The sequence below is a fragment of the Buteo buteo genome, chromosome Z (genome assembly GCF_964188355.1).
Source record: "Buteo buteo chromosome Z, bButBut1.hap1.1, whole genome shotgun sequence".
In the NCBI taxonomy this organism is placed as follows: domain Eukaryota; kingdom Metazoa; phylum Chordata; class Aves; order Accipitriformes; family Accipitridae; genus Buteo; species Buteo buteo.
Genome location: NC_134204.1, coordinates 12035197 through 12052584, shown reverse-complemented (window position 1 = coordinate 12052584; position 17388 = coordinate 12035197). Strand labels below are relative to the sequence as shown.

At 57.8% G+C, this 17388-nt stretch overlaps 1 protein-coding gene across 1 annotated transcript; it reads left to right on the top strand.

Annotated features, from left to right (window-relative positions):
- The first annotated feature begins 540 nt into the window (after positions 1 to 540).
- CA9 (carbonic anhydrase 9) lies at positions 541 to 16802 on the top strand. Its single transcript, XM_075019843.1, has 12 exons — positions 541 to 749; positions 8032 to 8061; positions 9339 to 9509; positions 11657 to 11799; positions 12581 to 12673; positions 12941 to 13007; positions 13327 to 13484; positions 13607 to 13748; positions 15897 to 15920; positions 16103 to 16135; positions 16278 to 16371; positions 16511 to 16802. The coding sequence occupies exons 1-12, from the start codon at positions 629 to 631 to the stop codon at positions 16572 to 16574; spliced, it is 1140 nt and encodes a 379-aa protein (XP_074875944.1). The 5' UTR covers positions 541 to 628; the 3' UTR covers positions 16575 to 16802.
- The last annotated feature ends 586 nt before the right edge of the window (positions 16803 to 17388 follow it).

Here is a 17388-nt window from a genome sequence, read left to right as displayed (position 1 = left end):
CCACTGCTGAGGGGTCCCTCACCCACCATTAAGGAGAGGGGACACTCACGGCTGAGGGGTCCTTCACCCAAAATTGAGAAAAGGAGACACCCACTGCTGAGGGGTCCTTCACCCAAAACTGAGAAGACACCCACTGCTGAGGGGTCCCTCACCCACCATTAAGGAGAGGGGACACCCACCGCTGAGGGGTCCTTCACCCAAAACTGACAAGAGGAGACACCAACCACTGAGGGGTCCCTCACGCACCACTGGGAAGAGGGGACACCCCCGCTGAGGAGAGGGGACACCCCCGCTGAGGGGTCCGAGGAGCCGACGGGGCTCCCCCGCCCCCCGCGCAGGGGCCCCGGCCGTGTGGCGGCGGGGGGCTGACGCGGGGCGGGGTGGGGCCGACCCGCGGGGGGGGGGTGGGGTGGCGCGGGGCTGCCGCGGGTTCGAGTCCGTCGTCGGGCGGCTCACCTGGCCGGGCCGGGCCGGGCGGCAGACTTTGCCTCCAGCCTCTATAAAAGGTAACGGCGGCGTGAGTCAGAGCCGCCGCCTCCTCCCCGCCCGCTCTCACGTACGCGCCGCCGGGCGGGCGGGCAGGCACGGAGCCGCCGCCGGCCGTCCCGCACCCGCGCACTTGCTGGAGATGAGCCGCGCCGCGCTGCGGGTCACCCTCCTGCTCCTGGCCGCCCTGGGCCGCCCCGGCGCCGGCAGCGAGCACGACGAAGAGCACGGCGGACAGGACGCCCCCAGCTCCCGGGAGAAAGGTGAGCAAGGGGGGTCCCCCCGTGCGCGCGGGGCGCCCCCGATGCGCGGGGCACGCCGCTGCTGGGTTCGGGGGTCCCCGAGCCGCGGGGCACCCCGAGGCACGGTGCGCCCCGGTGCTGGGTGTGGGGTCGCTGGCGCCTGGGCACCCTGATGCACGGGGGACCCCAGTACTGAGTTTTGGGGTGCCTGATGCACGGCGTGCCCTGATGCATGGGGTTCCCCCCCCCCCTTTGCTGGGTTTGGGATCCTTGATGTATGGGGGACCCCAAAGCATGAGGAGCTGGATTTGGGATGCCTAATGCTTTGGGGGCGTCCGCGATGCTGGGGAGCTCTCCCCTTTCTTGATTTGGGGCGGGGGGGGGGGGGGAAGATGCTGTACCTCCAGCTGCACCCTTGTTAGGGGCCCATGTGTGTCCCAGTGGGGTGTCCCTGTGGGGCTGTGTCCCCCCACCCCCAGCATCGCCCAGCTGCGTGAGCTGCGCCCCGCCAGCACGTCCCTGCCTTTGTCCCTGCTCCCGCCAACTCCTGCGCTGCCCGACCCCTGCCCAGGGGCTGGGGGCCCCCGCCTTGTGCGCAGCCCTTTTCCTCCGCTAAGTCCCTTTTGCATCAGATTAGGGGGCTCACAGCTGCTGGTAAGGGGGTAGCGGGGGCTGTGCAGCAAGCAGTGCCTTGCCGGGACCTTCTGGAGTGTCCAGCCCCGGACCCCGGCGTGGCAGGATGGCAGCCGGTCCCCTTTGTCCTGCAGCATGGCCTCTCTGCAGCGGGGTCCACTGTGCCTGGCCCTGCGTCCGCGTTGTCCCCCCACAGCCCGGCGAGGACAGGGTCTGGCCCCGCTGCGGAGTTGGTGGGGGTCTGCCCCGTGGCTGACGATGGGAAACGGGGGACGTGCCTGAGCTCAGAGCTGGGTGGTATTGTGTGCCCCCCTCCCCTGAGCTGTCTTACTGGCAGTGTGGGGGCTTTCAGATTTCAGGGTCACTGTTTCAGAGGAGAAGCCCTGGGTCTTTGGTCTTGGTCCCTTTTCTGACTGGGGACTGTGGCGCTGCCAGTGCTTAGCAGGGATTTTGGGGCAGTGCTGTGCATTTGCTCACGTGGGGCTGAGCGCTGCTCTGGGATGTTCCTGTCCCTGGCTATGCTCCTCGTCCCAGCTTTGCCCGTGGGTTTGTTTCCCAGGCTCAGCTTTATAGCATGTCCTTGGTTTTGCCTCTGGTAAGAAGTTGCCCTGACCTGTGCCAGGACAGCTGCCCTGTGGTATGGACCGGCAAGTGGTTGGTGCCAGGAGCTGCTTTTGTTATTGCAATGAATCACATTTCTTACCAGAGCTACTCTTGCCGGGCTGAGCACTGGACAGAGATGGGGACGCAGATGGTCCTTGCCACAGAGATGAAGTAACCCAGGCCACAGGGTGGGAGGGTGTCAGGCGTTCAGCATACCCGCGTGGTGCGCTGGCAGCAAGTGGCTGGCTACCGCGTGGGGTTTGGGGTGGGTGGGTGGGGAGATTGGGATGGAGATGGGAAAAGGAGGTGAGGGGTTGGAAGGTGGCAGGGAGATAGGTAGGGAAGAGGCAGCCTGGCCCCATGCTGTACCGCTGTTAGAGGCTGAAGATCTGGCTGGAGTCCTGTGAGGGACCAGGTCTCGGCTGGGACCCACCAAGGCTCTCGCCAGGCGCTAGAAGGTGCATGTCTCGGCACCACTGCCAGGCGATGTGCTAGGTCCCTCTTCCTTGAGGCTTCTGCATGAGGTTGGGCTGGTGGCCCCCCCCACCATGGGCACTCAGCACAAGCCAAGGGGTTGTCACTGAGGCTTGCCCAGAGACCGGAGTCCTGTGTTACGGGTGTCTTTGGGCAACAGTAACTCCCTTTTCCACTGCAGCCTGTTTCCTCTCTTCTTCCTATTCAGACATGTCATGCTCTCCGTGTCCTCTTCTTGCTCATTCCCCAATGTCCTTTTCTTCCAGCTGAGCCCATTTCTCTTGCTCAATACCCCTTATTCATCTCATTCCCCAGCTCTAAGCACTGATCTGTACCCGGGTTTTCCCCATTTTTATCCCTTCTGCTGGGATGGCCCTTTCTCTGCAGCACTCTGATTTTTTTCCACTTTCCCCTGGCACTTGGTCGTGCAGTTGGGTTCACAGGGAGCAGGAATGTGCCCTGGAGTAAAGCCTGCCCTATGCCTCCCTCCACCCAAAGCCTTGTTCCTCTCCGGGGGAGCTGGCCCAGTCTTGAGCCCCGCAGCCTGAACACTCCTCCCCCAGGAGCACAAAGAACAATCCCTGCAGCAACCTGTGCTACCAGTGGCAGATTAAAGGCTGATCCCAGAGACTTACAGTGGGTCAGAGTTTATAAACACAAAGGGGCTTTAGTGCAGCCGGGCTTGGGAGGGATCAGTGCCCCCATGGGCAGCTCACAGGGTGGTGTCCTGGGCTGAAAGAACACGGGTGCTGCATGGGGGGTATGTCTGGATGGAGAATCCAGGGCTGTGCTGGCAGAGGTAGGGCTGGGATCGCACAGCCCCCTCTAGAAAGGCTCCTCATGAGGCTTGGCAGAAGGATGCTTGGGTGGTGTGCCCCACTGCCCAGACCCCATGCCTGGGCCATGCTTGCCACAGACTGGCCTGGCGAGCTGTCTGCAGGCAGCATGAACACAGTGGCACAGTCTGGGTACCGTGATCGGGTTATTGCTTGCAAGGGACAAGGTGCTTGGATGTGTTTTGTAGACTGGGACCTGGCTGCTGTGGCTGGTCCCTGCTTTGAGACCTGCACTCTGTCCACCTCTGCATGTCCTGCTACCTCCTGGCTCACTGAGCGTCGGGAATAACACCCCATTTTCCCTCTTCTCTCAGCCATGAGCTCTACTTATCCCCCCACAGCCTGGGACTGATCTGCAGACAGGGGTTTCTTCCTCGGGGTGACAGCAAGTGGTCCTGCCCTGCAAACTGGTATCATCCCACAGGGCTTTGACCGGGATCTGGCCCATGGCGGGGTCCCAGCAGGGAGAGGAGGCTCTGGCAGGATCCCAGTGCTCCCTGTGGCTGAGCACAGGGCATCATATGCCCAGTTGATAAGAGCACAATGTCTGAGCTAGAAGTGAGTCTGCTGCCCTGCCTGCCACACACAAGCCATTGAACTTCTGCTGGAGTTCAAGGTGAGCAGGCAGCACTGATGGCCGCGTTGCTGCCAGGCAGCATCCATGCTGCGAATGGCACACGAATTGCAGTGTCGTTAGGTGCCCTGCAGCAGCTTCAGGCTGCATACCCCCTAAAATGTGGAAAGCTGAAGTTGGAGGGGGCAGACATATAGGGCAGACCCTCTGGTCTCCCTCCTTATTGCCTGGCTCTGCTGAGGGGTGTCTCTTGCTCTGTGCAAAGGATCCCAAGTCCCTCAGCTGCGGGGTACATCCCCATGTCCCCGTGGTGAGGTCTCCTGGGAGCAGCCTGCTGCATTGGTGCCTTTCCTACATGGGACCACCGTTGTGCTGTCTCCTTACCCCGCCAAAAGCTGCTCCTACCCTCCCTCCTGGGCTGCAGAACATGCCGAGCAGCACGCTGGTAATGGCAGCGTCTGCCTGAACTCGGCAGGAAAGTGTTGTTGGATGGTGTTGGATGTCAAGGAGGGAAGGGAGCTGGCGCTTGCAGCAGCGCCAGTATCCCAAAATGGGAGGGCCGAGAGGGAGTGAGCAACAGGGGGAGAAAGCACGAAGGAAGGAGGGAGGGAGGGAGGGAGTGAAAGGGGGAAACTCGGGAAACTCGGCTGGATCGCAGGCTGCTGGGGGAAGAGGGGTGGCATTTAGTGCTCAGCTGGACTAGAGGGGCTCTGCGTGGCTGAGCACGGAGGCTTTCTTGCCTGCAAGGGCAGGCAGCTCCTATTGGTACCCCGCTAGGTTTTCCTGCCGGGACCCCTGCAAGGAGTCCTCTTCTTGCATGTTATCTCCCAGCGTGCTCATCACAGCAGCAAGGTTGTTTCCTCCCACGTTTTTGGGAGTGCTTTGCAGTCCCTGCCGGGGCTGTGGGTGCTCACGGGGAGGGCAGGGCGTGCAAAGAGCTGCAGCACCCACTGCTGAGGTGCAGCCACATCTGTTGTGGTGAGTGGCAGCAGTTCAGCAGAATGGAGACCTGGCACCACGCAGCTCTCTGAGGGAGAAGACGTGCTCCGACGGGAGCGTGGGAGGCAGGCTGAAATTATGCAAATCGACATTTGGGCAGGGCAGTGGGTTAATGTTCATCGCTAATGGCTGCAAGATTGCGAATGCCCCCACGTGGAAGGGACTGGAGTATTGCAGGGCTCCTCCGAGCCACGCTGAGGCTGGGGCAGATGCTGAGAGCCCAGCCCAGCGCCCGGACTAGGCTCGCCTCGATGCTCTCTTGCAGCCTGCCCTTGCAGCACCCCTTGCGGGATGCCTGCCCAACTGGGTGGCCTGTCTGTGCCGTAGCTGCACCCAGATCCACGGGATGGGGAAACACACTTGAGTGGCTTCAGTGCGTGGATAAGTGCTCGTGGATCCTCTTGGCTCTGATGCCAAGAGACCCCCAGGGAAGTCTGTTGGATGGATCGGAGTGACTCCTGGGTGCAGCTGCAGCCTTCTGGGTGTTCAAAGCTGCTGAGCAGTGTTGGCGGGAGGCTGCGAGGAGGGTCCAGAGCCCCCTTGGCTGAGGGAACAGGCAGGCACGGGGCAACGTGGGAGCCTGGGGTGGGTAGCACGGTGCTGACGCAGCAGGGCAGGTGCCAGCACGGTGCTGTTGCTCAACCTACAATATGATGTTTGAGTTGTTTTCTGTCGAGGCAGAGTCCTGGAGGTGAGCAGAAAGTGGGGTGCCGGGGCGGGCCATGCCAGTTGAGGCATGTGCAGTGAGCCAAGGCACCACGTGCCAACCCCAGGCTGCTGTGCCTCCCCTGCCCCAACGGTGAGTGCCCCTCAGCAGGGCTCCCCGTGCTGATAGGCATCTTCATGCTGCAGGATGGGAATCCTGCCTTGGAAGCAGCAAATGTGGCTTTTGTGTGCAAGCCATGACCTCCTCGTGCAGATAGTACCAGGTGGGGCAGGAGAGCGGGGACGGGGTGGGGGAAGATATGGGGTGTTTCCAGAGGAGGGTCGGTGTACTCTGGATTTTGGTGCATAATCGGTGTCCGGGGAGTGGGTGCTTTGTGTGAGCAAGGTGGGCAGCATGAATCTCAACTTGCTGCAGTGCAGCTGGGTGCATCCCAGGGCAGTGCCATGCAAGCAGGCACGGAGAGGGCACTGCAGCCTGTCCTGGGGCATATGTGTTCCTGCCTGATGCAGGCAGCCGTGGCTTGGCCAGCCCTCTGCTTGCTGCTCCTTTCTTCATATGCCTTTGGGAGTACCCTGTGCCTGGGCAAGTGACTCCCAAGCATCAGTCCTGAGCATCAGAAGTGCTGCAGAGATGAGTCACCGGCAATGCTGGAGGAAGCCCCGAGGACTGTTCCCATCTCTGCAACTCCTTGTGCCCCTAAGCACCCTCCAGCCCTTCCCAGCCCAGTTTTGCTGTGGCCATCTGCTCTGCAGGGCAGCAGCTGCACCAAAGGCCCCCAGCAGCGCCCATGCCTGGATCCTCGCTGAGAGGAGGACAGGATCCTGCTGAGCTTGGGGTCTCCCATAGGACATCTGGGCCTGGGAAAGTGTTCCTCTTTCTTTCTCACCCCTGAACTGGAATTCACTCCTATTAATAGCAAATGGCTGTCGGTAGCCGTTGTCAGTGGCAGGGATGGGGACCAGAGCAGCACCTGCTGAGGCCCTCCTGCATCCTGGCCAGGCTGGCAGGCATTTGGCCCTGCCAAGGGACAGAGGTGGTAGCAGGGCTGGACTCCACCTGCTAGATGCTCCTCCATGTCCTTTCACCCTGGGGAGCTGATGGAAGCAGTCGTAGATGCTGCCCCTGGCTGCTGGGTGCATGCACTCCTTTGCCCCAAGCCTGTCCCAGCCTGGCACCCTCCTCTCCTGCCCCCGTGGGCAGGGATATGCCAACAGCCTGTCTGCAGTGACAAGCATGCTGGTAAGGAAAAGTCAGAGGAGGACCCTATGAATTGCCTGTTGTGTCAGTCAGGGCAGGGGCATAAAACTTATGGGCCACATTTCTCTTGACTGGGGCAAATCCAAGCTCCGCATCCCTTTGCCTGGAGATGGTTGCATGCAGAAAGGCTGGGGATAGCCAAGGTGTTTGGTCGGGGGCATCTGAGAAGAGGTTCTGGGGCACCTCTAAGGGCAGCTCCAGTGATGTGCCAGGAGCCTGTGCTTTACTGGCATCTCTGGAGGAGAGTGATGGTGTGAAGGCCAGTGTGTGGAGCGCTGTCATGCCCTCAGGACCTGCGCCAGGAGGGCTTTGCTCCCTCTAGATGTACACACTGGGGACATCCCCAGCCGTGGGAGGCTCAGGGCACACCAGGGCACATCCTGCCCTGCCATGGCCATTGTGCGCCCCTTGGGTGACATGGGATGTGCAGAGGTCCTGGCACAGGCTCCCCCATCCTCCTTCCTGCTTCTCCTAGGGAAAGGGTTTGTGCATGGTAGGACCCTTATGGAGCTCTGCAGGGAATTTGCAGGTTGGGGAAGTTGGGACAGGGGGCTGCCAGGATGGAAGCTGGGTATTTGGTCTGGCACATTTTCCTTTGGCAGTCTGCCCCCGTGGTAGGGGCACTCACTGATGAGGAAGACAGGTTTTTGGTCCTTGTTTGCTTCCTCTGTTGTGAGTCCCAGAGCTGCTTTCCCTGGTGGGAGGAGGGTGTCTGCGTGGTGCAATGCAGCTCGCTGCCCAAATTCCTCATGGTGTGGGAGCTGCTCTTCCCCGCACCACCTCCAGCACTTCAGTGTCGCAGGAGTGCCACCAGGACAGCCTCTTCCCTGGCTGCTCTTGCTGACAGAGCCTGAGCAGGGAAGCTGCAGACCTGCCTCTTTAAGTGCCTTGTCTTGGGACAGTGGGAGGTTTTGGCTGCTCCGGAGTAGCTGCAAAAGCGCTGGTACAGCTGCTCAGTGACGGAAGCCAGTATTTCTGATTTTTCCATTACAGGGATGGCAACAAAGCGTCAAGCCCTGGGGTTTTCCCTCTGGCCGACAACTGCAGGACACCTGGCCCTGCTCAGAGGCAGTGCCTTCTAGGAGCATCCCCCTGGCTGGGGCAGTGGGAGGAGTGGGAAAGCGAAGGCAGGGAGGGCGACTGAAGGCAGTGGGAGCCCAGAGACCTGCTGCCGGGGCTGGGAGCGCTGCCTGGTAGAGGTGTGTTTGCTGCCAACCTTTCCCTTCCATTCATGTGGGTTTTTTTCTCTTTTTTTTCAAGGTCCTGGCCACAGTCACTGGAGCTATGAAGGTAAATACCCTGCAGTTACTCCTGCTTTTTTTCCTACCACCCGGCAGACCCTGGGCCTGAGCCAGCCGTGGTTAATGATTACAGGGCTCCTGTGGGCGCTCCACAGCTCACCCTTCCCTCCTGCCTGACCCTGATGCTTCAGCGGTGCCCAAACCTGGGCACGGACGGGCTGAAGAGCCGGGGGTTGCTCTGATCGGAGCGGGAAGCGGCAGCTCCGCCAAGGGTTTCCCCAGCCCCCGGGTGTGGGGGGATGACCCTCGGGGCAGGGCTCCTCCCTGAACAGGAGCTCCCCTGATCCTGTGCCAAGCAGGGAAGCAGGCTGGGCTCTCCAGGCTCGACTTGCAGCCCGTGCTGGGACTTTGACCTGCCCAGGGATTAGCTTGTGTCCTCACCTCTGTCCTCTGTCACCTTCCTTCCCCATCCTGCCTGGCCCTGCCCTCCCATCATGGCCTGGGGGGCTTCTCCACAGCACCCACGATGGGCATCCCTGCAGTGCTAGCGCAAACCCACCCCTTCCCGCTGCGGTGGTGGGCCAGGCGCCAGCACCACCGCTCTGCTCAGGGCTAAGGACTGGCTTGGACCTGCTAATGCCGAGCTCCATCTTTACGGGGGTCCTGTGAGGGGCTGGGCAGGGGATGAGCCTGGGTTTGCACTGGCCCAAGACGTGTTGGAATCAGCCCCCTGCAGTGCAAGGGGAGGTTTCTGGGGCATCAGCCATGCTTATCCTAGCTATGGCACTGGGGAGAGGTGGCAGTTCAAGCAGCCACCCCAGCCACGTGAGCTGGCCCTTTGCAGGGCTGTACCAGTGCAGTTAACTGGTAGGAACCTGTCAGACCTGTGGCTGTGGGCTCGTGTGATCCCATCAGCACTGCGGTACCTCGCTCGAGTAGCAGCACGGGCGAAGTGGTGGGTCGATACCTGCCAGAGGCCAGGACATGCAAGGCAGCAAGCGTGTGATGAGCTGCAGAGCAGCAGGTCTCCGGCTTGCCAAGTCCACTTGTAAATGATCTTCTCGCGCTCTTCCCAAACACCCCAAAAATAGACTTTCCTGGCAGCTCACCACACTCTAAGACCTTTCCTGATACAGCTGCATACAGTCACATGGTGGCACAGAGCTGCTCCCAAGCTAAGTTGATGGAAATTAGCCTTACATACTTGGCTTCTTCCCTGGCCAGTGCCTGTCCTCTTCCCCACCACCACCCACCATACCAAAATTACATTGTGGTAGGCTCCTTGCCTGGATGGTCTCACTGGCTCTCCCTTCCTCCTCATACCAGACCGGGAGCACTGGGGTGAGGACTACCCAGACTGCGCGGGCACCATGCAGTCGCCCATCAACATTGACACAGCCAAGACCATCTTCAGCCCCCAGCTGCGGCCGATCCAGCTGTCTGGCTACAGCCTGCCTGCCAATGAGAAGCTCAAGCTGAGGAACAATGGGCACACAGGTGGGTGCAAAGGCACGGACAGAGGCTGGAGCATAAGCAGAGCCTGCCCAGCATCTTCTGGCAGGACCAGGCTTCTCTGATAACTTTTCTTCTGTGCTCTGGGAAGGGGATTCTCTTGCAGCTGCAGTCATGTTGCCTTCAAGGCCAAACGGGAAGCATCGAGCTGTTGAGCCTTTACAGGTCCCTGTACTTTCCTGGCTGGAGGGGAGAAACCAGGAGATGGAGAACTTGTCACTCACTGCCTTTAGGAGCTGGCTCCAGGAATATGTTAAAATCCACATTTCCTTTAAAAATGTGCCCCTGGTATTTCTGATGTAGGTTTGCAGCCACTGGATCCTCCCCTGCATTTCACTTCCAAAGTACTAGTCAGTCTCTGATGTGACTTAGCTTTTAAGTTACCTACCTCTCAGTCTTTTAGGACACAACATTGGCCAGCTTCTTTAAGTCTGTGCTTCAGGATGCCATCTCAAGACCTTAAGAAATTTTTATAGGTCTTTTGTTTTCCTTCTCCAATTTTAGAATGTTTTTTGGAAAGTCTGGACACAACTTATTCACATTATTTTAGTATTGGTCTCACCATGCCAGATATGGAGGAAAAACACATCTCCTTCCCGCTCACCACCCCACAGCTGGGGGTGGTGGGTCCTGGTTACTACCAGCTTTTTCTGGGAGCAAGCCAAGTGTTTTGTGCACACTGGTGTCCGCTCGTCCCTGAGCTAAGAAAAGGTGGTGGAGAAAGGGACTTAAAAATTCGCTGACAGTGTGATAAGGCACCCCCTTGCCCTGATAGCTAGCGAGATGGAGCTGACTTGTGTATACAGCAAACTCAACAGGTCGGACTTGCTATGGATGGTCAGATCAGCTGTGTGGTGCATGCACAGAGCTTTGCATTATGGCCTCCTGCCCTAGCATGCCTGTAGAGTTAAACTAGTTGAGCTCAGTAGTTGCTATTTTAGACACCCTGGCATCTGGTGTTGCTTGGTGTTTAGAAAAACAGTCAGAGCATTTTCATTGGGGTGGGTGGGGGAAGTAGTTTCTCACATGCTTATAAGATGCCTTTTTTTATTCTGGCAACTACCGGTCTGCTTTATGAAAAGCCATAAATAAATAAAGTTGCAAGTCCAGTAAGATATTTGTACAGTTACTCTTTTTTTTTGTAATATAAAGTGTATATGCTGTATAAGTTTTTTCAAGGGCCTGAAAATTACTCAGGTAGCTAGTAGGGGGAATGCAATGATTTAGATATACAAAAGAAATGTAAAAGCACATAAATTCCCATGGAGGGAGCAGTCTGCCACTGCCTCTATTTGAGTTTTGTATCTCTGAACCCAGTGGCAGGGAACACAGGAGAGGACAAATGACTCATCACAGCCCTGTTATGCAGTTAATCCCGAATCTGTGCCCTAGCTCTGTGGTGTGACTAAGGGACACTTCACTTATAAAGAAGGAGGAAGGAAAAGAGTTGATATTAAAAACGAGTAAAAGGTGCTTAGCAGGATAGGACAGGCTTTCTCAGAGTCCAGGAATGCTCCTGATATTTTTGCCATGTGTCCAGGTAACTCAGCTTTTAGATTTGCCACACTGCTGCGTGAGTCCAAGATAGCTGGCTAAACCACATTAAAGTAAAAGGCAAAACTAAGTACGTATTTACTGTACCCAAAGAGGGTGCTTCTTTGAAAGGTTCCAGCTCGCCAAGCGCTGCAGCTCTCTCTGTCCAACTGCCATGCTCTTGCAGGTATTCACCACTCTGCCAATATCCTTCTCCGTGAATTTTGTCCACGGTCTCTTTATATTATTCTCACTTAATGAATAATTTGTTGGATAACATTCAGCTTGGAGCTGGCCCCTGGGAATCTCTGCAGAGGGGCTCTTCACTTTCCAGCATTTTCACAGCAGATGTTTTTGAAGCTGATGTATTTACTGGGGTGCCCTACAACCTGAAGTTGAAAGCTGAACCCTGCCGCATTAGCACAGCTCTGGGTATTGACTTGCCCATAGCCTTATGAAAGATGGAAAGCAAAGTTTGTTTGTTGTGACCTACTTCCACAAGCCCAGGTTGACTCTTTGCCTTGGGACATCTCTGCATACCTGTGGGACGGACTGGTCTTTGTGTTTCACTGACCGACCTCTTCCGTGTGCCTCTGCAGTTCTCCTCGAGCTGCCCGAGTCACTGGCCATCACTGGCGGCTATGCCCAGCAGTATCGAGCTGTGCAGCTGCACCTGCACTGGGGATCCCCGTCAGGACCTGGCTCGGAGCACACCGTCAATGGGCACCGCTTTGCTGCAGAGGTAAGGAGCCCTCGTGGCAGTGGATGCATCCTCTCCTCTACCGCTGCTGGGCAGGGAAATTGCTGGAGTGCTGTCTTGCTCCTAGCCCATGGACCTGGTTGTCACTGGATGAATGCTGTAACCCCTGGCCAGGATCCCTGCTCCCTGGGCAGCTCTGCAGCAGCAGAGCTCAATGCAGGAGGCCAAGCTCTGGTACTGAGCCAGACTCACGCTGCAGCCTGCATTGCAGAGATGAAGAGGAGACCACCCTCCGGGACGCTCTGCCCACAGGTGGACTGGGGCTGGCCGTGCCTGAGCGGTGCAGCCTGTCCCCACACTGCAGCCTGGTCCTGGGCTGATGGAGCAGGAGCTGAAGCGGTTCCTGGACTGGGGGAGCCAGGTCCCTGGGCAGCTGTGAGCAGCCTGCTTTAGAAGCTGCAGGGACTGTTTACTCTGTACACACTGTCCTCCTGCTCTGCCAGCTCCCATCTGGTTTTATCCCTCCTTCTCTAGTGGCTGTCCTCAAACTGAGCCCGGCTCTGCAGTATGACCCCCTGGTATCTAGGGCAGAGTGCTGCTTTGCTGTCCCTGACCAGGGAAGTTCCTGTGGGCAGACCTTCACACTTGCTGCTGTACAGCAGCACATTTTCTTGGTCCCACCAGCATATGCCCCTCCTAGGAGGGATGCTCGTCATGGGTGCATGTCTCTCCTGGCCATTGCTCCGGCATGCTGGAGCCCTGTGGGGGTGAGCACCTCCCGGAGGTGCCCATTCTGCATTGGGATTGCATGTTTCCCTTCCAGATCCACGTCGTCCACTACAACACCAAGTATGACAGCTTTAAGGAGGCAATGGTCCATCCAGATGGCCTGGCTGTATTGGGAGCCTTCCTGGAGGTAAGTCCCATAGATTGGCCCTGGCTGAGAAGGGGTAGGAGCAGGGGGAGGGCAAGAGTCAGGCAGTTTTGGGGACTGGCAAAGGTGCAAATGCTCCTGGGGAGAAGGGGAGAGAGAGGGCAGAGCAGCCCTGATAGGAGAAAGGGGTCACCAGGATAGGGTGTCTCTCAGAGGGAGCGATACCTCCCTGCTGGCATTGCCATCACAGGCTGGTCTCCATTTGGCCCCTGTCTTCTTTGTCATTACTGTGGGGTCTCTGTGTTGCAGGTCGGGCCAAGGGAGAACCCTTACTATCAGGAAATACTTGAGCATCTGTACAAAATCCAAAGAGAAGGTAAGGTCCTGTCCCACCTAGTAGTTGTCTCAGGTGCTGCAGCCCAGCAGAGAAACCTGCTGTACAGGAGAGAGAGGCTGCAGCAGGCATTTGCTGTATGCATGCGAGAAGGGAATCATTGCACAGCTTGCACGGAACAGCTCTCCAAGGTGCCCTCTGCTTGCACGTGCTTTCCCTTGCCTCCAGGGCAAACCCACTGCTCTTTCTCCAGTGCACCAGTAGCAGCAGTGCCAGGCTGCCCATGATCTCTGTGCTGGTCCTGCCTGTTGTCCTCCAAGGGGTTGCCCCAGTCTCACTCCCATGGTGCTTCTTCTCCCAGGTGAGGAAGTCTTGGTGCCTGGATTCAACATTGCGGGTCTGCTGCCTGCCAACCTGAAACTGTACTTCCACTACAATGGCTCTCTGACCACCCCTCCCTGCTACCAGACGGTGAAGTGGACAGTCTTCAACCAGACCATGGTGCTCTCTCATGACCAGGTCCGTCAGGGCTTGCCCAGCATCTCCCTGCATGCGTGCACCATCTGTGCTGGTCCCCTGGGGCTCACCTGGCTCCCAAAGGCAGGATGCACCCCACTCTGCTCATGTTATTCTCCTTCCAGATGTCAATGCTGGTGATGAGCCTGAGAAATGACGACAGCAAACCTCTGCAGAACAATTACCGGATGATGCAGGACCTGCACAGGCGACGGGTGCTGTCAAGTTTCCAGACCACCCTCTTTTCGGTGAAGCAGCTGCCTCCTGGTAAGAAGTGTGTGAGCGTGCTCAGGCTGCACCCAGCTGCAGGGATGCAGAGACGGGGCAAGGAGCATGAGTCAAGGCTTTGCATCGCTTGCTTACAGAAATGCAGTATTTGCATGGGTTAGCCCTGCCTGGCAGGTGACTTACAGCAGCACTAGTCTCAGGGTCCTGCTCTCCCCCATTTCTGCACTTCTCTCACCCTGCCTGGGGAAGATCCATTTCTAGGAAATATTCTATCCTTGGTCTTGCAGAAATAACAGTAGCAGGACTAGGGGATGTATGGTCAAGGGCAAACAGCCAGGTCCTAGCATCCCAGTTAGCTTCTTCATCCCTAGATGCAATAGCTAAATTCAGTAGGAGCTGCAGAGGTACAGCCTTGCAGCGAGCACCCCACCACCAAACCCTGCGGGAAGGGCAGTGCAGGGGACCCCTCCAGAAGCCTGTGCTCTGCCAGTGGGGCCACGCAGCCATCCTGGCCTGGCATATGGTCCCCTGCCTGAGGCATCCCTGTCTGCCCGTCCTCAGTTTGTCCTCAAAGGCCTTTCTTGCACGGGTGGTTTCCAGCGATGAGTAGAAATTCCTGTTAATCCTCAGGTGTGACTATCGCTCTGCATCACTGAGTTCTTGCCTGTTGCTGCTCTCAGAAGTTGCTGGGGTTTTTCTGTCCAACATCCTGTTCCTTTTCTGTTTTGATGGCATTTCCTACACCTTGTGTCAAGGTGACTAATATAAACAGCACACAGGCTTGGTCCCAGGCCCTTAGGCAATGCCTCGGAAACCACACACTGCGGTGCAAGGCACTTCCCTTCACTGTCCCACCTGCAGCCAGCTTGCTAACTGCAGGCTTTTAATCACCGTGGTCTTCAGCCTGGCTAGCAGTTTCCCATGTGGCACTGCATCAAATGCTTCACTGAATTTAGGAGAGATAAAATCTACCACGTTTTCTTTGTATAGAATATCACTTATCAAAGAACGATATCGGGTTAGGCTGGCATGCTCTATCTTTGGTAAACCTGTTAGATACTTTATCATATTTTCCATTTACCTCCAAGCCTTTCTTTTCCCACTTTCTTGCAGAAGCTGTTCCAAACCCTCCAGCCAATGAGGCTGGGGTGAGGGGGGAGTAGCCCAGCTCACCTGTTTTTTTTCTTTCCTTATTTGCTATTTCTATCCAACCCCCACTTTAACAAAGCCACGAAGCCCTGGTTCCTGGAGTGCCAGGACACTGTCCCAGTACTCCTGGATGAGGTTACTGGTCCCCCACCTTGTGTGCACGGGGTTGTGGGTGTTTTCTCCCCACCTTGGTGCTGATAACAGCCTCCTTTAGCCCTGGGGCCGCTGAGCGCTGAGATGGGAGTGCTGCGGGGTCATGTCTCGCTTCGCTTGCAGCTGCACCTCCTGTGCCCACGCTTGTTGATCTTTCCGCAGTCACCCCCAGTTCAGGAGAGCTGTGCTTGTCCCCGGCTGCTGGGCGAAGGCGGCGGCTTCCCTGCAGTGGCTGCGCAGCTGGATACGGCCCACAGATAGTGCCACTCTGTGTGCGATACCCGAGCTGTGTACAGATGATAATGCAGCTGTTTAAAAGCCATGCTGTCATGCCGGGTAAATATTTGCCCAGCACAGCTCCCGCCCAGCATGTAGGGCCACCGAGCCATCCCCATGCAGGGTGCCCTGCCAGTAACAGCCAGCTGCCTCCTCCTGGGGAACTGCTCACCATCTCACCGCAGTCCCCATGGTTGCTGCCTGCTGGGCTCACCCTGTGCCCCTCTCCGGGGTCTCCTGCGGGATTTGGTGCAGTCATGGGGTGCTGCAGTGCTCGGCACCCCATTTGCCTGCTTCCCAGGCGGTGGCAACAGCAACAGGGGTTTCGGGCTGGCCTCAGTGAGGCTTTTGTGCAGGCTGTGGTTCAGGGATCCTTTTTTTCCCCCCTTCTCTCAATGCTTCTGGCAGGGTGTCAGGATTAGGCTTCCTGCAGCAAGATGCTGTAAGCTGCTGGGGATCTGGCAGGCAGCTCTGCCCTGCCTGCTCACGGGTGATGGGGAGTCCTGCAGGCAGCCCTGCTTTGGCCGTGCAGCCTGAAGCCCTGCAGGCTTGACACTTCCCTCCCCAAACACCTCAGGCAGCCTCCTGACTGCGTTGTCTCTCTTCCAGGTAGCGACAGCTCAGCAACAACAGGTAGGTGAAGGGGCTGGCCTGAAGGAGGGGAAGGTGGCAGGGGGGGTGTACCCGTCTGGGAAAGGGGGACATGGCAGCCTTGTGCTGAGCCTTGTGCTGAGCTGGCAGGGACCCATGGTGGGTTTGCAGGGCTGCCCTAGCTTCTGTGCAGCTGTGTCCCATCATCTTTGTCTTCTTTGCAGAAGGACAATCCAGCTCTTCTTCATTTCATGCAGGTAAGCGTGCTCAGCAGAGGCTGCTGCCTTTGTGTCCCCTCTACCTTCAGGCTACTGGCTTGCTCCAGCCTTGCCCCGTCTCCCTCGTCCAGTAGCCGCAGGGGGGACCATCCCGTGTAACATGCTTGTGCTTGGCTTGCAGGGGATGTGCTGGCTGTGCTCTTTGGGGTGCTCTTTGCCATCACAGCACTGGCCTTCCTGCTGTACATCTACAAGCACCGCAGCCAGAATGCACGGTGAGTGATGGGGAGCTGCAGGAGGAGGGGGCCCAGGGACATGAGAAGTGGGGGCTGAGGGTGGTCTCTCGGGCAGCCAGATGGGTAAGCAGGGCCCCCCCTGCCTGCTCTAACAGTCCTCCCCTTCCTCCCCTACCAGGCTGGACTCACCAACCAAATCCAAGGTCATCTACACAGCAGCCACCACGGAGAACACTGCGTGAGCCCTGCGCCTCTGCAGCAGTCCCAGCCCTGCCAGTTCAGCCTGCCACCCCACTTCCCCTCACTCCCACCTGCAGAGAGGGCCAGTGCTCCAGCATCCCTCAGCTGCACAGGCTGCCCACACAGACTGTTTGCCTGGGGCAGCATCTGGCCCCGGCAGATACTTTTGTTATAAAAAAAGGTAAAAACGTATTAAAAAAAAAAAAAAAAAGTAAAAGCCTCCCATGGTGCCAGCCCTTTCTGCTGTCCTTGTGCAAAGCTGTGGGGCAGGAAAGGGCACCGGTGGAGCTGGACCCACAGCAGAGAGAGGTGCGCAGAAGACAGCATCGGCCTCCATGCCCTGGGCACAGCTCCAGAGCAAGCAGCGCAGGGCTCCTTGCACACCCCAGCCCTGCCCTCCATCACTCTGGGACTTCTTCCTCCTCTTATTTGTGCAAAGCATTGGAACAACATAGCTGCAGCTTGTTAGGGCTGGAAAAAAGCAGAGCTGAAGGTGGCAGAGCCACCACTTCCTTGCTGGCCAGTCCCCACCCAGCGCCCCTCCACCTCTACTGTAGCTAGAGTGATCCTAGATCTATGGCTGCCTCCCACCTTTCCTGGTGGGTCCAGTGCAGCTGAAGGAAAGCCCCAGGGTGCTCTATGGCCATGCCAAAACCAAGAGAAATGGGCCAGGTCTGGGACAGGAGAGGAACCTGCAGGTGTCCAGCTCAGCAGCCTCCACCCCTAAGCAATAAAACTAGAGCCCAGTCTGTTAGGATGGACAAAGAAAGAGCAAGACCTCCAGGCAACTGGGGTCTGCAACAGCTAGACCCCCCC

Bases quoted from the DNA above. Each gene is read 5' to 3' on its own strand.
- CA9 (XM_075019843.1), top strand. From the start codon at position 629: ATGAGCCGCGCCGCGCTGCGGGTCACCCTCCTGCTCCTGGCCGCCCTG. The intron at 8,062-9,338 runs GTAAATACCCTG...TCCTCATACCAG, and splicing joins CAGTCACTGGAGCTATGAAG to ACCGGGAGCACTGGGGTGAG. The intron at 12,674-12,940 runs GTAAGTCCCATA...TCTGTGTTGCAG, and splicing joins TATTGGGAGCCTTCCTGGAG to GTCGGGCCAAGGGAGAACCC.